The sequence below is a fragment of the Myotis daubentonii genome, chromosome 1, assembly GCF_963259705.1.
Source record: "Myotis daubentonii chromosome 1, mMyoDau2.1, whole genome shotgun sequence".
NCBI lineage: Eukaryota > Metazoa > Chordata > Mammalia > Chiroptera > Vespertilionidae > Myotis > Myotis daubentonii.
This window is the reverse complement of record NC_081840.1, coordinates 100,966,748-100,986,525: the sequence shown is the minus strand read 5'-3', so window position 1 is coordinate 100,986,525 and position 19,778 is coordinate 100,966,748. Positions and strand designations below refer to the sequence as shown.

Here is a 19,778-nt window from a genome sequence, read left to right as displayed (position 1 = left end):
GCAATATTAACATCTGACAAAATAGACTTCAAAATGAAGGCCATCACAAGAAACAACAAAGGTCACTACATAATATTAAAGGGATGGATTCAACAAGAGGATATAACCCTGGTAAACATATATGCACCCAATATAGGAGCATCTAAATACATTAAAGAAAAAAACTTCTAGAGGACTTTAAGGGAGAAATCAACAGCAATGCAGTCATAATAGGGGATTTTAACACCCCATTGGCTTCACTGGATAGATCTTCCAGACAAATAATTAACAAGGAAACAGAGACTCTAAATGACACATTAGACAGATTGACTTAATTGAGATTTACTAGTATAGAACATTTCATTCCAAAGCTGAAGAATATACATTCTTTTCAAGTGCACATGGGTCATTCTCAAAGACTGACTTACATGTTATGACACAAAACAAGTCTCTACAAGTTTAAGTAAATTGAATCATATCAAGCAACTTCTCAGATCATAATGGAATGAAATAAGAAATCAACTACAGTAAAAAAACACTCAGAACATTCAATCACATGAAGGATAAATAGCATGTTATTAAACAATGAGTGGGTTACCAGCAACATCAAGATAGAAATAAAAAACTTCCTGGGAACAAATGAAAATGAATAGACCACAACCCCAAAGCTATGGGATACAGCTAAAGCAGTCCTGAAGGGGAAGTTCTTAGCACTACAGGCCTACCTCAAAAAACAAGAAAAATTAATAATAAACTTTTTCACACTACAACTTAAAGAATTATAAAGAGAATAACAAGAAAAGCCTAGAGTAAGTAAAATGAAATAAATAATAAAGATTAGAGAAGAAATAAATGACATAAACAAACTGAGAGACAAAAATCACATAATCATATCAATTGATGCAGAAAAAGCATTTGACAAATTCCAACACCCTTTTTGATAAAAACTCTCAGCAAAGTGTGAATAGATGGATCATACCGCAACATAATAAAATCCCTATATGACAAACCTATAGCCAACATCGTACTCAATGGGCAAAAACTAAATTCATTACCCCTAAAAGCAGGAACAAGACAGGGATGCCCACTTTCACCACTTCTGTTTGACATAGTATTAGAAGTACTAGCCACAGCAATCAGACAAGAAGAAATGAAAGGCATCCAAATTGGAAAAGGAGAGGTAAAACTGTCCTTATTTGCAGATGACATGATACTATACATAGAAAACCCCAAAGACTCCATCAAAAAACTACTAGACCTAATAAATGAATTTGGCAATGTAGCAGGATACAAAATTAATGCCCAGAAATCTATAGCATTTTTATACACCAATAATGAACTCACAGAAAGAGAAATGGATAAAAAAAACAACCCCATTTACCATTGCACCAAAAAAAAATATTAAGATACCTAGGAATAAACGTAACCAAGGACATAAAAGACCTGTACTTGGAAAACTACAGGACATTGAAAAAAGAGATAGAGGAAGACATAAACAAATGGAAGAACATACCATGTTCATGACTTGGTAGAATCAATATCATTAAAATGTCCATACTACCTAAATCAATCTATAGATTCAATGCACTATCTATTAAAATACCAATGGCATATTTTAAAGATCTAGAACAAACTACAAAAATTCATCTGGAATAATAAAAAAAAGACCCCAAATAGCCACAGCTGTCCTGAGAAAGAAGAACAAAGTTGGAGGGATCACAATACCAGACATCAAACTATATTACCAAGCCATGGTTCTCAAAACTGCCTGGTACTGGCACAGGACAGATATATAGACCAATGGAACAGAATAGAGGACACAGAAATTGACCCAAGCCATTATGTTCAATTAATATTCAACAAAGGGCAAGAGCATACAATGGAGTCAAAACAGCCTCTTTAATAAATGGTGCTGGGAAATTTGGTCAGATACATGCAAAAAAAATGAAACCAGATCACAAACTTACATCTTACACAAAAACAAACTCAAAGTGGCTAAAGGACTTGAACGTAAGATGGGAAACCATAAAAGTCCCACAAGACTCCATGAACAGCAAAATTGCAGACATATGTCATAGCAATATCTCTATAGACACAGATCCTAGAGCAAGAGATATAAGAAGAAAATAAACAAATGGGACTACATCAAAATAAAAAGCTTCTGCACAGCAAGAGAAACCATCAACAAAACAACAAGAAAGCCCACTGCATGGAGAACATATTTGCCAATGATATCACCAATAAGGGTTTAATCTCCAACATTTACAGTTAACTCATACAACTTAACAAAAGGAAGATAAACAATCCAATCAAAAAATGGGCAAAGGACCTAAATAGACACTTTTCAAAAGAGGACATTCAGAAAGCCAAGAGACACATGAAAACATGCTCAAAGTCACTAATCATCCAAGAAATGCAAATCAAAACAGCAATGAGGTAACACCTCATACCTGTCAGAATGGCTATCATCAACAAATCAACAAATGACAAGTGCTGGAGAAGATGTAGAGAAAAAGGAACCCTTCTTCACTGCTGGTGGGAATGCAAACTGGTGCAGCCATTGTGGAAAGCCATATGGCATTTTCTCAAAATTTTAAAAATGGAACTTCCATTTGACCCAGTGATCCCACTTCTAGGAATATATCCCAAGAAAACAGAAACACCAATCAGAAAGGATATATGCACCCCTATGTTCATAGCAGCACAATTTACAGCAGCTAAGATCTGGAAACAGCTTAAATGCCCATCAGCAGATGAGTGGATTAGAAAACTGTGGTACATCTACACAATGGAATACTACACTGCTGTAAAAAAGAAGGAATTCTTACCATTTGCAGCAGCATGGATGGAACTAGAGAGCTATGCTAAGTGAAATAAGCCAGGCAGTAAAAAAAACAACCACCACATGATCTCACTCATTTATGGATAATAAAGAACATTATAACCTGATGAACAAAAAGATAGATACAGAGGCAGAAAAGCATCGAACAGACTGTCAAATTACAGCGGGAAGGCTAGGAAGTCTGGGGGAGGGAGGGCAGGTAAGAGATCAATTGAAGGACTTGTATGCATGCATATAAGCATAACCAATGGACACAAGACACATTGGAGGATGGGGTGAGGGTATGTGGAGGGGGTAGGGAGGACCAGGAGAAGGTCAATGGGGAAAAAATGGAGACATATGTACTACTATTTGTAATATTTTAAACAATAAAAAAAGATAATAAAATTAAAAAAATAATAAACACTACAAAAGATCAATAAAACCAGAGCTGGTTCTTTGAAAAGGTAAACAAGATTGATGAACCATTAGTCTGACTCATCAAGAAACAAAGAGAGAGGACCCAAATAAACAAAACTAGAAATAAAAGTGGTGAAGTAACAACTGGTACCACAGAAATACGAAGGATTGTAAGAAAATACTATGAGCAAGTATGTGCCAACAACCTGGACAATGTGGTTGAAATGGAAAAATTAATAGAAAAATACACTCTCCCAAAACTTAATCAGGTAGAATCATAAAACCTAAAATAGGCCAATAACAAATGAAGAAATAGAAGCAGCAATTTAAAAACTCCCAGCAAACAAAACTCCTGGTTTGGATGGCTTCACAGGGGAGTTTTACCAAACATTCAAAAAAGAACTAACACTGATACTCCTCAAACTATTGCAAAATACCCAAGAGGAATTAACACTTCCAACTATGAGGCCAGCATTATCCTAACTCCAAAACCAGATAAAGACACTACAAAGAAAGAGAACTACAGGACAATATCCCTGATGAACATGGATGCTAAAATCCTCAGCAAAATATTAGCAAATTGGATCCAGCAATATATTAAAAGGATCATATACCTTGATCAAGTGTGATTCACTCCTGGGATGCAAAACTGGTAGAATATTCACAAATCAATAAACATGATACATCACATAAACAAATTGAAGACAAAACACACACGCTCATATCAATAGATGCAGAAAAAGCATTTGACAAAATCCAACACCCATCTACACTAATAAAAGAGAAAAATGGTAATTGGTGTACGACGATACCCTTTTCATTGGCTAATCAGGGCTATATGCAAATTAACTGCCAACTAAGATTGGCAGTTAACTGCCAACAAGATGGCGGTTAATTTGCATATGTAGGCACAATGCAGGGAGGCAAAAGGGAAAGCAGGAAGAATCCCCCTGCCACTGACAGTGATCGGAAACCTAGGGGGGAGCTAAGAGCTGGGGGGCAGGGCAAAGGCGGCCCTGGGGCCGCCTTTGCCCTGCCCCCCAGCCATGATCAGAGAATCAGGTGCCTTTTCCGCCCTGGCCAGTGATAGCAGGAAGTAGGGGTGGAGCCAGCGATGGGAGCTGGGCACGGTCAAAGCTGGCAGTCCCAGGAGCTAGGGGCCCCTTGCCTAGGCCTAAAGCGAAGCCCACGATCGCGGGGCCGCTGCCACTGCGGGTCCCCGCTGCCCAGGCCGGACGCCTAGGCCAGAGGCATCAGGCCTGGGCAAGGGGCTGATCCTGTGATTGGAGGGTGATGGGGGTCAACGCCTGAGGGCTCCCAGTATGTGAGAGGGGGCAGGCTGGGCTGAGGGACACTCCCCCCCGCCCCACACCCAGTGCACGAATTTCATGCACCAGGCCCCTAGTTTTTTATAAAAACTCTCAGCAAAGTGGCAATAGAGGAAGCACATCTCAACATAATAAAGGCCATATATGGCAAGCCTAAAGCCAACATCATACTCAATAGGTAAAAAACTAAAGCCATTTCCCCTAAGAACAGGAACTAGACAGGGACATCTGGTTTCACCACTCTTATTCAACATAGTACTGGAAGTTCTTGCCACAGTTATTAGACAAGAATTAGAAATAAAAGGCATCCAAATTGGAAAGGAGGAAGTAAAACTCTTATTATTTGCAGATGACATGATAGCGTACATAGAAAACCCTAAAGACTCTACCCAAAACTACTAGATTTAATAAAAGAATTTGGCAATTATAGCAGGATACAAAATTAACACCCAGAAACCAATGGTATTTTTATACATCAATAATGAATTCTCAAAAAGAGAAACTATACAAACATTCCCATTTACCATTGCAGCAAAAAATAAAAATAAAAAACAAGATACTTAGGAATAAAGTTCAGCAAGGATATAGTAAAAGACTTGCACTTGGAAAACTACTGGACATTGAAAAAAGAGATAGAGGAAGATATACATAAGTGGAAGAATATGCTATGTTCATGGATTGGTATATTAATGTAATTAAAATGTCTTTACTACTCAAAGCAATTTACAGATTCAATGCAATCCCTATTAAAATACCCACAACATATTACACAGATTCTGAAGAAATACTCCAAAAATTTATGTGGAAGCAAAAAAGATCCCAAACAGCTGCAGCAATATTGAGAAAGAAGAACAAAGTTGGAGGGATCACAATACCAGATATTAAGTTATACTACAAAGCCACTGTAATCAATAGTCTGGTACTGGTACATGAATTGGCATATAGATCAATGGAACAGAACAAAGACCCAAGAAATCGATCGAAGCTACTGTGCTCAATTAATATTTGAAAAAGTAGGCAAGAACATACAATGGAGACAAATTCTAATAAATGGTGTTGGAAAATTAGACATGCAAAAACATGAAACTGGACACCATTGTGGGAACCGTGCCAGGTCCTCAGGTAGTCAAGGCTGGTGGGAGCACAGAGGCCTTGTTATCAGTACACTAGAATGGCCAAAAGCTGCTCTGGGCATGTGTCTAAACATGATGTTCAAGGACTCTAAGCCTGGGAATCCAAATCAGGCCAAGAAACCATGAGTGGGTGCAAGGACACACGGTACACTGTGCCCTTCAGTAACCAATATGATTGATGTCACTATTGGCAGGAAGCCTTCTTTGTCTAAGTAGGGTAAAAGTAGGTTACTGACCAGCTAGTTTACTCAAGTATGAAGAGAGAGCAGCTAGGATGGAGTGTGGGAAGAAGTCTGCTAGAGAGAGCAGCTGAGCAGGAAAGACAGGAGAAGCTGCTGAGCTGGAGAGCTCAGGTATCACCAGGATATGAGGCAGTGAGTCTAGAAGGCAGCATGTGGCTGCTCAGATAATAGCTGTGGGTACAGAGACTAATGCTGCTTTATGGGAAAGATATGTATTTACCAGCCGGTGTCCAGCTGCCTCTTTTATGGACTTTGCTGTAAGGACTATTCTTGTCTGATGACTATGTGGCCACTGGCTTCAGCAATAAAGACTCATTCTTATACACCCACAACTTCCCAAGGATTCTCTGTCTCCTAAGACTCTGGCAAGCTCTGCCCAGACTTACAGCTACTCAGAGCACTAGAGCTAGTGCAGGAGTCTGGCTGTCCTCTGATAACCATACACAAAAATAAACCAAAATGGATAAAAGACTTAAATGTAAGTTGTGAAACCATAAACATCCTAGAAGAAACCATAGGCAGCAAAATCTCAGACATCTCTCCTAGCAATATATTTATGAATACATCCCATAGGGCAAAGGAACCTAAGGAGAAAAGAAACAAATGAGACCACATCAAAATAAAAAGCTTCTGCACAGTGACAGAAACCATCATCCAAATGAAAAGGGAGCCCACTGTATGAGAGAACATATTTTGCAATGATACATCTGATAAAGGGTTAATATCCAAAATATATAAGGAACTCATACAATTTAACAAAAAGAAGACAAATAATCCTATTAAAAATGGGCAAAGGACCTAAATAGACACTTTGGATAAAAAAGTTGTACATTTACACCATAGAATACTAGGCAGCAGTAAAAAAGAAGGATATCTTACTTTTGACACAGCATGGAGGGACCTGGAGAGTATTATGCTAAGTGAAATAAGGCAGTCAGATCACATGATCTCACTCATATGTGGAATCTAATGAACACAATAAACTGTTGAACAAAATAGATCCAGAGATATAAAATCATGGAACAGACTGTGTACTTTCAGAGGGAAGGCAGGGGTGGGTGGGTGGGTGGAAAGAGGTCAAGCAAAAAACTTGGTACGCATTTATGCATATCCCATGGACACAGACAATAGGGTGATGGAGGCCTGAGGCAGGGTGGAAGGCAGGCAATAAGGGATCAATGGGGTATATATATATATATATATATATATATATATATATATGTATATATATATAAAATTTCAATAATAAATACTTTAAAAATAAGTAAATAAATTAATTAAATTAAATACCTATGTACTTCTCTTTATCTTCATGCATTTGAGGGTTCCTCTCTGTGTTTCTTTTTTTTTAAGATTTTAAAAAATTATTAAATTTATTGAGGTGACATTGGTTAATAGGATCATATAGGTTTCAGGTGTAAATTTCTATGTTACAAGATCTGTATATTGCACTGTGTGCCCACCACCCAAAATTAAATCATCTTCCATCACCATATATTAGGCCCCCTTTACCTCAAACTCCCCACTCTTTTGTTTCTAATAGTGTATAGATTTGATTTGATTTTATCTTTTTTTATTGATTATTTTTTATTTATTTTTTTTTTTAGAGATTCAGGAAGGGAGAGGGAGAGAGAGATAGAAGCATCAATGACGGAAGAGAATCATTGATTGGCTGTCTCCTGCACGCCTCCCTCCCCCCCAAACCCCCAGCCCCGTGGGGATCGAGTCTGAAACCCAGGCATGTGCCCTTGACTGAAATCGAACCTAGGACCCTTCAGTCTGCAGGCCAATGCTCTAATCCACTGAGCCAAACCAGCTAGGGCAGTGGTTTATAGATTTTAGATTTTACTTCTGTAAGGATAGCTTGAATAGATGGAACAAATCCTCTTGGATTTAACCCTATCTGGGTGAATGTGTGGTCATCTAAATAATAATTCATTGTTACACTCTTATACTTGTAAAGAATTATGGCAAGAGATTTAGTTATTGAAGGTTTAAACTGTATCATGTGGTGGAATCTCAGGGGGAAGGTGGAGGTGGGTGGGTGGTTTGGAAAAGATCAACCAAAGAACTTGTATGCATACATGCATAACACATGGATACAGACAATAGAGTGGTGAAGGCCTGGGGCAGGGGAAGAGGGTGGAGGGATTAGAAGGGGTCAATGGAGGAGAAAAGGGTACATATGTAATACTTTCAACAATAAAGATTTAATTTTAAAAAAATAAGTTACAAGCCTAGGGCATGACTACCCACCATGATCAGTTAGGAATTTATGATCAGATCACACTGGGAGGTTACTTGTTGTAAAACTCCTTTTTTTCATCCATAGGTAGAACATTATAAATAAGGTAGCCTATAAGCTGCTGGATTGATGGAAATGCCACACAAGTGAAAAGTTCAGAGTTGTAGATGAGGGATTCCAGCTATTATTGAAGAACTGAGTTCAAAGAGAAGAGTATAGGGCTGAGGGCAGAACCTTCATGAGATCCTGCTGCAAAGGTGGAAAAGAGGTGGCATACCGGCCACAACCTCCTTCTTTGAGTGACTATTGCTTCCTTACACACTGAAAATGTTGTTCACTAAAACATAGACTATTACAAACAGTTTGAAATTACATCAGTAGGAAGAAACCTTCCCACAGTTGCCTGAAGGATATAAGTCATATTGATTTTTAAGCCAAGTTAGAGCTTCAGGATAGCGGTTTTTAAAGACAACATTTCACATCTACCTTAACTTTGTAGTTCCCAAGGAAACAGAGCCCTGGGTCCATTTGTAGTTTAGACCTGATGTCACAGGTCTGCTTTATTTGGAGTCCACTGCTAACAACAACAACAACAAAATTAAACTAAGTAAATTCAAATATCTAATTGGCTTTATTAAGATATTCATGTATCAGGGAGCATTCTATTGAGCAACTAGAAGGGGGCTCTGAGGAATTTTACAAAATGGAAGGATTTTATAGGAAGAACAGTGGGTCAAAGGAGTTATTATCAAAAGGAAACAAAGGATTATTTTTGGACCAATACATCTTTTCTCGGAGGGAAGAGAAGGGGAAGAATTTTTATTGTGTAGATTGCCTCTTATTTTTATGAGGAATGGAGAAGGGCTATGTGACATTACCTTACTGGTCCTTGACTGGAAAATTTCATATTGGTTGATTAAGATTATGTTTCTGGAAGAGATTGAAACTACAATTAAATCAGGTATTAAACTAAGTTTGGTATCCTGGGCTTTTAACACCAGTGAAGCTATTTGCGGCCTCTGCTTTCAAGCAATGGCTCACCGCCCAAGTTGCATAGAAACCAATACTGCGGCCCCAGATTTTGAGGTGGCGGGGGGCGGGGGAGAGAGCCCATCAGCAAGGAAACAAGAGGCAAAGCTCAAATCTGTTTCCCAGTCCCTGGTCCAGAGTGAGATTTTTTTTTTTTTTTAAAGGGAGGGGAATCTATTTCCTTATTTTTATTCTTCTTCCTTTTTGTTAAATTTTTTTCTTTTTTAAGCTTCACTCAAGGATATTTTTCCATTGATTTTTAAACAGAGTGGAAGGGAGGGAGAGAGACGCAGAGATCGAAAAATTGAAGTGAGAGAGACACATCGATTGGTTGCCTCCTGCACATGACTGAACCTGCAACTGGCTTACCAGGTACATGCCCTTGACCAGAATCAAACCCAGGAACCCTGAGTCCGCAGGCCTACACTCTATCCTCTGAGCAAAACCGGCTAGGGTGAGAGTGAGATTTAAGAGGTTGTGGGAAACAGGCTGGTTTGCAGAAGCGCTGGCAGGGCAAGTTTCAGTGGGAGAACTTTGGAACTTGGGCATTTATGGTAAGATATGGTAACGGACTTTATTATTGGATCTTCCTGGAAAACAGATTCTTAGCTTCTGAAAGGGGTTCTTTAGGTCCTTGAGGCAGGAGAGGGGAGAAAGTTTGAAACTTTGGTTCCAGGTGTTATTGGAGGTCAAAATTCCATCCTCTACATAAGCTTGTCCTATTGTCTCTGAAAAACAACTCAGTATCTTGTTAGGAACAGAATAAGACCAGTTTGAACTGATTCTGCAGTTACACCTGTGGTTCTCTTTTTCTTTAACACTATTAAAATACAGCTTCATTTAAAATTTTTAAAATCTATTTTTATTAATTTCAGAAAGGAAGGGAGAGGGAGAGATAGAAACATCAATGACGAGAGAGAATCCTTGATCAGCTGCCCCCTGCACATCCCATTGGGGATTAAGCCCACAACCTGGGCATGTGCCCTTGACTGGAATCCAACCTGGGACCCTTCAGTCCTCAGACCACTGCTCTATTTACTGAGTGAAACCAGTCAGGGCTTAAATTTTATGTGAACTCCACACTTTCCCCCCAAACCCTGTAAGAACTCCACCTTTTCCTTTGTGAACCCTGAGGACTAAGACAGGTTACTGGTGGCTAATTTGGCAAAAAAAAGAAAAGAGCTCTAACCGGTTTAGTTCAGTGGATAGAGCGTCGGCCTGCAGACTGAAGGATCCCAGGTTCGATTCCAGTCGAGGGTATGTACCTTGGTTGCGGGCACATCTCCAGTGGGGAGTGTGCAGGAGGCAGCTGATTGATGTTTCTAACTCTCTATCCCTCTCCCTTCCTCTCTGTAAAAAAATCAATAAAATATATTTTTTAAAAAAAGAAAGAAAAGAGAAAAAGAAAGAAAAGAGAAAAGAAAGAAAAAAGAAGAGAAAAGAAAGAAGCAAAGCCTAGCAGTCATTTCTGCACATGGGTTTTCTCAGCAAACTGCACTTTGCAGAGAAGCCTCTACACTAGGCTGCCTCTGTGCTACTAAACTGTTTGCCTGAACTGGGTTTCTGAGCCAGCCTTATAAAGGAGTTTCTAGAGTCCTAGTTCAACTATAAGACTGAAGCTTTCCCCATCCAATCAGAGCTGTGCAACTCTGACAATCAGGGGAGCTCTATTCTGACCAATCAGGGATCAGGGGCCAGGACTTCTATCTATATAAGTCAGCTCCTTGCTGGTTTAGAACCAGGTCCAGGCTGGAGCTGGAGTGCCTACTGAGAAACTTGAATTGGGCCACACAGACAGAAAAGCAGGTATGGGGGGGGGGGGGCAGTGCAGAGCAGAGCTGCCTAGCCGAAGAGGGGCCTGGCCCCAGGGACCCCTGGCTTGTGCTGTAACATTGCAGAGTTTGGCAAAAATGGGTTTATGTGGATACATATGTTTTTCTTTTTTCTTATTAAAACTGGTTTTAATGGTCACAAAATTCTGTGACAGATTTTGGTCAAATTGTTTCCATTGAAACACTGGTTCTCAACCTTGGCTGCACATTAGAATCACCTGGGAATCTTTTTAAAATCCTGATTTCTGGGCCTCATCCTCCGGAAATTCTGTTTCTTTTTTACTAATGTTGTGGCCCCACCCCATAACAAACAAACAAACAAAAAAAAGCAGAATTTCTGGAGGGTGAGGCCCAGAAATCAGGATTTTAAAAAGATTCCCAGGTGATTCTAATGTGCAGCCAAGGTTGCGAACCACTGCCTTAAAAGGTACTGATTTTAAAAACTAACACCTTAAAAACTGCCCCCCCACACACAAAAAACACAAATGGTCCACAAAACATTCTCTTTTCCTTCTGAAGGTTTTATGACGCATTGTAATCAATAACCAGCCTTTTATTATTAAAGTTAAATGCCAATTGAGACAATCATTTCTGAGGCCATTCTTCTACCACTGATTAAGACTGGGGTGGCAGGTATTGGGGATAATATTCATTTAGCCTTCTGAGCTTTCTGGGCAAACTTGGTGACTTTGCCAGCTCCAGCTGCCTTCTTGTCCACGGCTTTGATGACACCCACAGCAACTGTCGCATGTCACGAACAGCAGAACAGCCCAGAGGAGGGTAGTCAGAGAAGCTTTCAACACACATGGGCTTGCTAGGAGCCATATAGATAGATGATGGCAGCGTCACCAGATTCAAAAACCTAGGGCCATCTTCCAGCTTTTTCCCAGAACGACAACCAATCTTCTCTTTCAGCTCAGCAAATTTGCAAGCTATATGAGCAGTGTGACAATCCAGCACACGTGGATAGCCAGCACTGATTTGGCCTGGATGGTTCAGGATAATCACCTGAGCTATGAAGCCAGCTGCTTCCATTGGTGGGTCATTTTTGCTGTCACCAGCCACACTGCCATGACAAGCATCTTTGACAGACATGTTCTTGACACTGTCCCCAGGAAGAGCTTCACGCAAAGCTTCATGGTGCATTTCAATAGGCTGCACTTCAGTTGCAACGTTGACTAGAGCAAAGGTAAACACCATGCTGGTTTGAGAACACCAGTCTCCACTAGGCCCACAGGGACAGTAGGCATATCACCAGTTTTATAGACATCCTGGAAGGGCAGATTCAGGGGCTTGTCAGTTGGACGAGTTGGTGGCAGGATGCAATCTAGATCTTCAAGCAGTGTGGTTCCACTGGCGTTGCCATCTTTATGGGTGACTTTCCATCCCTTGAACCAAGGCATATTAGCACTTGGCTCCAGAAATTGGCACAAATGGTACTGTGTCAAGATTGTAGCCAATTTCCTTAATGTAGGTGCTGACATCTTTAACAATTTTCTGGTAGCTTTTCTGGCTGTAGGGTGGCTCAGTAGAATCCATTTTGTTAACACCAACAATCAGTTTCACACCCAGTGTGTAAGCCAGAAGGGCATGCTCCTGAGACTGCCCATTCTTGGAGACACCAACAGCAACAATCAGGACAGCACAGTCCGCCTGGTATATGCCTGTAATCATGTTTTTGATGAAGTCTCTGTGTCCTGGGGCATCAATGATGGTCACATAATACTGGCTGGTCTCAAATTTCCATGGGGAGATATCAATGGTGATATTCAGCTTTCAGTTTATTCAAGACCCAGGCATACTTGAAGGAGTCCTTCCCCATCTCCGCAGCCTCCTTCTCAAATTTTTCAATGGTTTTTTTGTAAATCCCACTCTGATTTATAGATCAGATAGCCAGTAGTGATAGACTTTCTAGAATCTACACCTGTCCAATGATGAAGATGTTTATATGAGTCTTTTCCTTTCCTATTTTGGGTTTAATTTAGTGGTGGTTTTCACAACATCTGTGTTCTGGCAGCAAACCCTTTGCAAAAAAAGCCACAGTTTATTCTTGTATTTTGTTTATAATTTACTGCATTATTTCCCCTACAAACAACTGTAAACATACTTTTGCCTCAATCTGTATTGAGCTGTTCCATAGCAGTGTTGTTTTCACAGCTATACTGTATTACTGTTGAGCTGTGGCACTAAATTAAGTTTTCTTCTTCACTGCATCCCAAATTGGGAGGTCCCATTGCATTGGCACCAACATTGGTCGACACCTTTGTTTGGGTAGATACCCCACAGATCGCCTGGTGTGACATTTCCCTCATTGCAGTGGATCCAACCTGAATCTGTTGAACAACGGTTTTATTTTTGGAGGTGTTAGGATGATTGGGCAAGGGCAGTGAGCATTGAAGGTTTTCATAGTCACAAAGTCAAAACCAGAGGAAGGGTTTCTAATTATCTTTCGCTGTACTTTCATAGCACTGCAGAGCCACTTCCATGGGAGAGCCATTATGGCATCCTTCTAAAAACAGAAGGCAAAATCAACTGTGGAGTGGTTTTCTTTAGATATGTAACCCACAAATTTATCCCGGCTCTTTGAAGCTATCTTCACACTCCAGGGTCCTCATTCCTCCTGTGTTGAAACTGGTAAGTTCCTTTTTGTTCATTATGGAGGAGAAAGGACCTCTGATTGATTGACAGCCTTCTCCCACCTCACACTATTTATTCTTCCACATTTTTCCTCAGAAGAAATTTTTTTCTTTTCTTTTTCCTGTCTTCCGAAACCACTCTCTCAGGAAAGAACAACTATTAAACTAGAGAGCATGTCCCACCCTTCATTCAAATCTTCCCTTTTCTGGACAAGGCTGGCTACGAATCCATTTTATCTCCAGACCAAAGAGAAAGCAAACATTCCTTATTGGAATATAGTATTTTACTTAAACAAATGGAAAAAAAAATGACAACGTGGTTTTAACAAATCCATTGTTCCCTAGAGAAAGCTAAGTGCGTCCGTCTCCCTCAGCTCGGGATTGCTGCCGCCTGGCGCCGGCGGGAGCCGAGGCCGGGTGACTAGACCTGGAGCGAGCTGCCAGAAAAACTTGAATCCGCGACCGCCGGGCGAAAAGCGACGGCGCGGCCCGGCGCGGGCAACGATTGGTCGCCGGACCGAGCCTCCGCGACTGCGCAGTGATCCTCGCGCGCCGCCCCTCCCGCCGCCGCGTCGCGGGTCTGTGGCTCTAGAAGTGACTGGGGTCAGCCGTCAAGCAGACAGCCGAGCGAGGAGGCGGTGGGCCATCCTGCTCCCTCCAAGGAAGGAGGGGACCGCTTTCCTGTCTCCCAGAACCTGCAGTCTGCCCAGGCCGGTGAGGGGGAAGCTGAGGAGCTGCGCCGTGGACGCTCCACCCGGTGCCGCCACCGCCACCGCCGCGGCTGCCATGATGGATCGGAAGTGAGCCTCTGGGCGAGGCTGCCGGCGCCGGCGCTTCCAGTCTCCGTCCTCCACCGCCCCCTCCGGGGAAAGTGCGACCCCGGGGACTGATTCTCTCGACCTTCGCGACCCTAGACCCTCAGCCCGGGCCTGCTTCCTCCCGGACTGAGCGGCAGGGAGTGGCTCCCGGCCTCCGGCCCCGGCAGCGAGGAAGATGGCGGACCCGGCAGAGTGCAACATCAAAGTGATGTGTCGCTTCAGACCTCTCAACGAGTCTGAAGTGAACCGCGGCGATAAGTACATCGCCAAGTTTCAGGGAGAAGACACGGTCATGATCGCGGTGAGTTGCCGCCGTCCCGCTGCTTCGGGCCTGGCTGGGCCTGGAAGTTCCGGGGAGTGGTGGGGTGCAGAATGTAGAGGGAGCTGTCGTGTCCCCGACTGTCCCTGGTGTTTTCCGGGTCAGATAACCCGGCACCGGGAGACTGCGCAGCTCCGCAGGTGTTCCCGGGGCGCCCCCACCCCGGGCTTCCGTGCAGGGTGATGGGAGGCGCCTGGTCTCAGTCCGGGACACTCCCTCACCTGGGGCGCTGGAGGAACTGTTTCGGGAGCAAGTTTAGTGTGTGTTTACTGTTGCTGATGGCTGTTGGGGTTTTGGACTTCCCCCAATTTACCATATATAAAATATCTAAGATTAAAATTCAGCTAGTAACGTGGCGGTATCTTAAATATTAAAGACGGTTTTATAGAAACTGTGTTGAACCCTATTGTTTTCCCCGCGGGAGGAGGAAAAACTACCAAAAAACTACAAATAATACCTTTACCTCAAAATGTTTACCTACCCACCTTTTGTTAACAATTGAGAAAGACTAAGAGGAACTAGTATATAAAAAGAAATAGTGCGTTTTCTTAAAATCGGAGTGATCAAGTTTGTTGCAAATGTGGCTACTTCAGGTTGGGTCAAGCAAGTGCTCAGAAAGACCCATAATCTCATCCTTGCTGGGTTTTATTTGGTAACGGTCTAGGTGAGTGTGTTAACTTTTTGTGTGTATATCAAAGTAATGTAAAAGGAAGGTTTTTATTTTGTTTTTTAAAATATATTTTTATTGATTTCAGAGAGAGAGGGAGGAGATAGAAACATTAGTGATGAGAGAGAATCATTGATTGGCTGCCTCCTGCAGGGTGCCTTGAGCCTGCAACCCAGACATGTGCCCTTGAGCGGAATCAAACCCGGACCCTTCAGTCCGCAGGCTGACGCTCTACCCATGGGGCTAAACCAGCTAGGGCTAAAAAGAAAATTTTTTTAAACGATAAAATTTGACCAATAAATTAGATTTCGTGTTGGTATTAGATTCCTACTTCGGTAATTAATATCTACCCTCAAGTAAGTTGAGCCCTAGCCGGTTTGGCTCAGTGGATAGAGCATGGGCCTGCAGACGGAAGGGTCCCAGGTTCGATTCAGGTCCTTCCTCCTCGGCCTGGCCTCTGGACGCTTGCAGGAGGCAACCATTAGATGTTTCTTTCACATCGATATGTCTCTTTGTCTTTCCCTCTCTCTTCCACTCTCTCTAAAAATGAATGGAAAAATATCCTCAGGTGAGGATTAAAAAAAATAAGTTGATTTTGATAATCCCAAGGATGGTGAGATATTGTTCCTTTGTAGTATAAAAAAATAACATAACCAAGGTTGGCTAATCATTGTTAGGGAGATGAGAATGTAAGGTTGACTCTTCTCTTCTCTTCTCTTCTCTTCTCTTCTCTTCTCTTCTCTTCTCTTCTCTTCTCTTCTCTTCTCTTCTCTTCTCTTCTCTTCTCTTCTCTTCTCTTCTCTTCTCTTCTCTTCTCTCTCTTCTCTCTCTTTTTGAGTTCATCTCTGGTATTGACAAGTCTCAAATAGCACTCCCAGTTCAAGGAGGTTAAAATGGAAACTAAGATACTGCATACAGAGCAGTGTAATTAAAAATTAAATCTTTCTTGGTTATGCCATATACCAGGACTTTTTTCTACATTGTTATCATGGCACAAAATTTTAATGTTAGTTTTTCCTAATTGCATTTCATATTTAATATATTATTTGCACAGTTTAATTTGGAAATAGGACAAAGGAGTCATGGGACAGTGATAATTAAAAGCGTTGGCATATTATGCAGGACTAAAGTTTAAAGTTCTTTATAGTTTTTATGTGAAAGTTTAGGTCTAGTGAATGAATGTTGATTCATATTGCTTGTTAGGCATTTGACAAACAAGTCATTAGGTTAGTAACAACTGCCAGTTCTGTGTGTAGACTGCACGCTGGTTCTTCGTTAACAAAGTCCAGAAGAAAAACTCATTATAAATGACATCATAGTGAGGCCAAGAAGTTAAATACAATAGTAGTCACCCTTTTCCTTTAGAATGATGTATTTTACATGGAATCAAAAGGTTTACAAGGCCTGGATTGTTAGTTGGCAAACATGAGGCTACTAGTTTCTTGAGTTTGTGTGATTACTCAACCTTAACAGTGCTTGACATAAAGCTGTTTTCCTTTTCGACTTGTATTAGGAATGATTTTTAGTGTGTGCTTACACAAATCTATAAGTATAACCAAGTTGTTTTTCTTATATTAGAATTTAGGATTCACAAAATGTTTAAGATTAGGTTAAAAGGCAGCCCAAAAATGACAAAATCAAATAGTTAAAACAAGTGATTACCACAAGAAACACACATTTATGCTAGGTTGTTTCCTTTGGATAGTTATTTTAAGTGTCTTGCATGTTTACTTAATAAAGTAAATAAATATCAATAGTAATATAAATAGTGGATAGATGATAGAGCTGTGAAACAGTGAACAGTTAAGTTGGCCTTTAGGCAAGCATTTTAGTTCAGTTTTAAAATTTGTGTAAGCAGAAATACATTACAACTGAGTGACAAAGCCTTTAGAAATATAAAACAATGTGTTTAGTTCATTATTTTCAGGAACTAATATTTTGCACAGAATAATATATCATTAATTACTCAGGTCTCATTTTTGTTCACTTTTTAAAATTATATTATTTTTTAAAGGTTGTTTGGGAATTTATAAGAGCTATTGGGGAAAGTAAATTAGCCACTAAATAAAATCTTCTCGGTTTGTTTTGTTTGGATCTTGATCCTGATTCAAAATATATAGTTTAAGAAGGAATTGCTGCAATGCAGAATTTAAAACTAAAATATTCTATACATTTTAAAAGTTTTTTAAAACATTTATTTCTCTTGATTTGAGAGGGGAAGAGAAAGTGGGGGGGAGAGAGAAACATCAATGATGAGAGAGAATCATCAGTAGGCTGCCTCCACCCAAGTACGTGCCCTGACCCAGAATCGAACCATGACCTCCTGGTTCATAGGTCGATGCTCAACCACTGAGCCCCACTGGCCAGGCCATTTTAAAAGTTTTTACAGCCCTGACCGGTTTGGCTCAGTGGATAGAGCGGTTTGGCTCAGTGGATAGAGCGTTGGCCTGCGGACTGAAGGGTCCCAGGTTAGATTCCGGTCAAGGGCACATACCTTGGTTGTGGGCACATCCCCAGGAGGGGTGTGTGCAGGAGGCAGCTGATCGATGTTTCTCTCTCATCGATGTTTCTAACTCTCTATCCCTCTCCCTTCCTCTCTGTAAAAAATCAATAAAATATATTAAAAAAATAAAAATAAAAAGTTTTTACAGTCTTTTAGTTGAATCAAATTTAAAGAATAAATATTTTGGTTTATAATGTTACTGAATTATAAGTATGTTCAGTGCTCATGTAGAAAATCATTTTTAAGGACTCTGATTTTTATCTAAGTTTATTTTCCAATATTTTGTCCAAATTTTTTCCTGTTACTCAAGTAATTATTTTTAATATTAGAGGCCCAGTGCACGGTTTCGTGCACTGGTGGGGTCCCTCGGCCTGGCCTGCGGGGATCGGGCTGAAACCAGCTCTCTGACATCCCCCGAGGGGTCCCAGATTGTGAAAGGGACGTTCTTGGGTGACTGCACCCTGGAATCGGGCTCTCCTCTCTGGTTCCGGGTGTGTCACCCGAGAACTGCAGCTGCCAAGTCACCGCAGCTCTGCAGCTCCTGTGTTGAGCGTCTGCCCCCTGGTGGTCAGTGCACATCATAGTTACTGGTTGGAGCATCTGCCCCCTGGTGGTTATAGCTAACGGTCGGACAGTCAGACAGTCACTTAGGCTTTTATATATATAGATTATGTGACTGCATGGCAGGCAAATCTTGTAATCTTATTGTGTTTCCCTGTTGTGCCATTTTTCATACAGTTTTTTAGTTTGCGAAGTTCTATAATTATCACATATTGAATGAAGTAAACGAATTCTTTTATGAAAACCTTTAAATGATACTAGAATATATTTGCTTTAAATGAAAAAAACTTGATACCTCACAAGGAGGATAGGGAAACTCCTTATGTAATTCCATGAACCTGCTGAAAGCAGAAAAAGAATCCATTGAAAAAAATTATTCCTATATTTATGTGTTATAAAAGTGGAACATTCACACTTGTGTTAAGTGTCTTTACTAGTCATTGTTCTTTATATAATGTACTGTATAGGCTGCCAGAACCAAAAAAGGGCTGTTGTACTTAGTTAATTGAAAGCAGAGAACAAACCTAATTAGATTATCTTGCCCAGTTCCTTGCCTTCAGTACAATAGGATTTCCCTTTTTAAGTGAATGATGATTTGGTGTTTGATCCTGTGTACCCTTTTTATATTTAAATTTATTGAATTTAGAGAGAGAGGTAGAGAGAGAGAGAAACATCAATTTGTTATTCCACTCATTTATGCATTCATTGGTTGATCCTTGTTGCCCTGACCAGGGCTCAAACCCGCAACCTTGGCAAATCAGGGGGACACTCTACCCAACTGAGTTCCTTGGCCAGGGCTGGTCCTGTTTACCTTAACAGTGAAAATTTAAAGAGAATAAGGAGTCATCATCCCATACCTTTACAGTTTGGGTTGTTAGCCCATAATCTGTGTCAAACTAAGGAAAATATAGTTTCCTATAATCTCCTGTGATTACTACAGAGGGGCTTTGACTTACGAGTTTAATTCGTTCCGTGACGGAGCTCGTAACTCAAATTACTCGTATGTCAAATCAAAAAGTGAACGAGTGAGACACGTGATGCTGGGCTGATGTTGTGGTGTTCACTGTGATGTTTGCTGCGCCAACTAGCGGTGGGGTATCTGAAGCTGGCTCGTAACCCGAATTTTAGCTCACAACTCAAAGCAAAAAATCGGCTGAGAGACGGCTTGTATCTCGAAAAACTCGTTAGTCGGGACACTCGTAAGTCAAGGCTCCACTGTATTCAGAAATCCAAAAGAGGTGTATC

General features: G+C 40.9%; 1 protein-coding gene and 1 pseudogene across 4 annotated transcripts in view; one reads left to right on the top strand and one right to left on the bottom strand.

Annotated features, from left to right (window-relative positions):
• Nucleotides 1-11,529: 11,529 nt before the first annotated feature.
• Nucleotides 11,530-14,072, bottom strand: LOC132243074 (elongation factor 1-alpha 1-like; annotated as a pseudogene).
• A 179-nt stretch (nucleotides 14,073-14,251) lies between these two features.
• Nucleotides 14,252-19,778, top strand: part of KIF5B (kinesin family member 5B) — an 83,292-nt gene continuing 77,765 nt past the window's right edge. For 3 of the 4 annotated variants that reach the window (XR_009454775.1, XM_059712635.1, XM_059712623.1), the window contains exon 1: nucleotides 14,252-14,784. Coding sequence is in view for 2 of the 4 variants with exons in the window: in XM_059712635.1 (XP_059568618.1) it covers nucleotides 14,659-14,784 (126 nt within the window). In the remaining 2 variants the exon portion in view is untranslated. The remainder of the gene's footprint in view (nucleotides 14,785-19,778) is intronic. The other variant, XM_059712641.1, reaches the window with a different exon arrangement.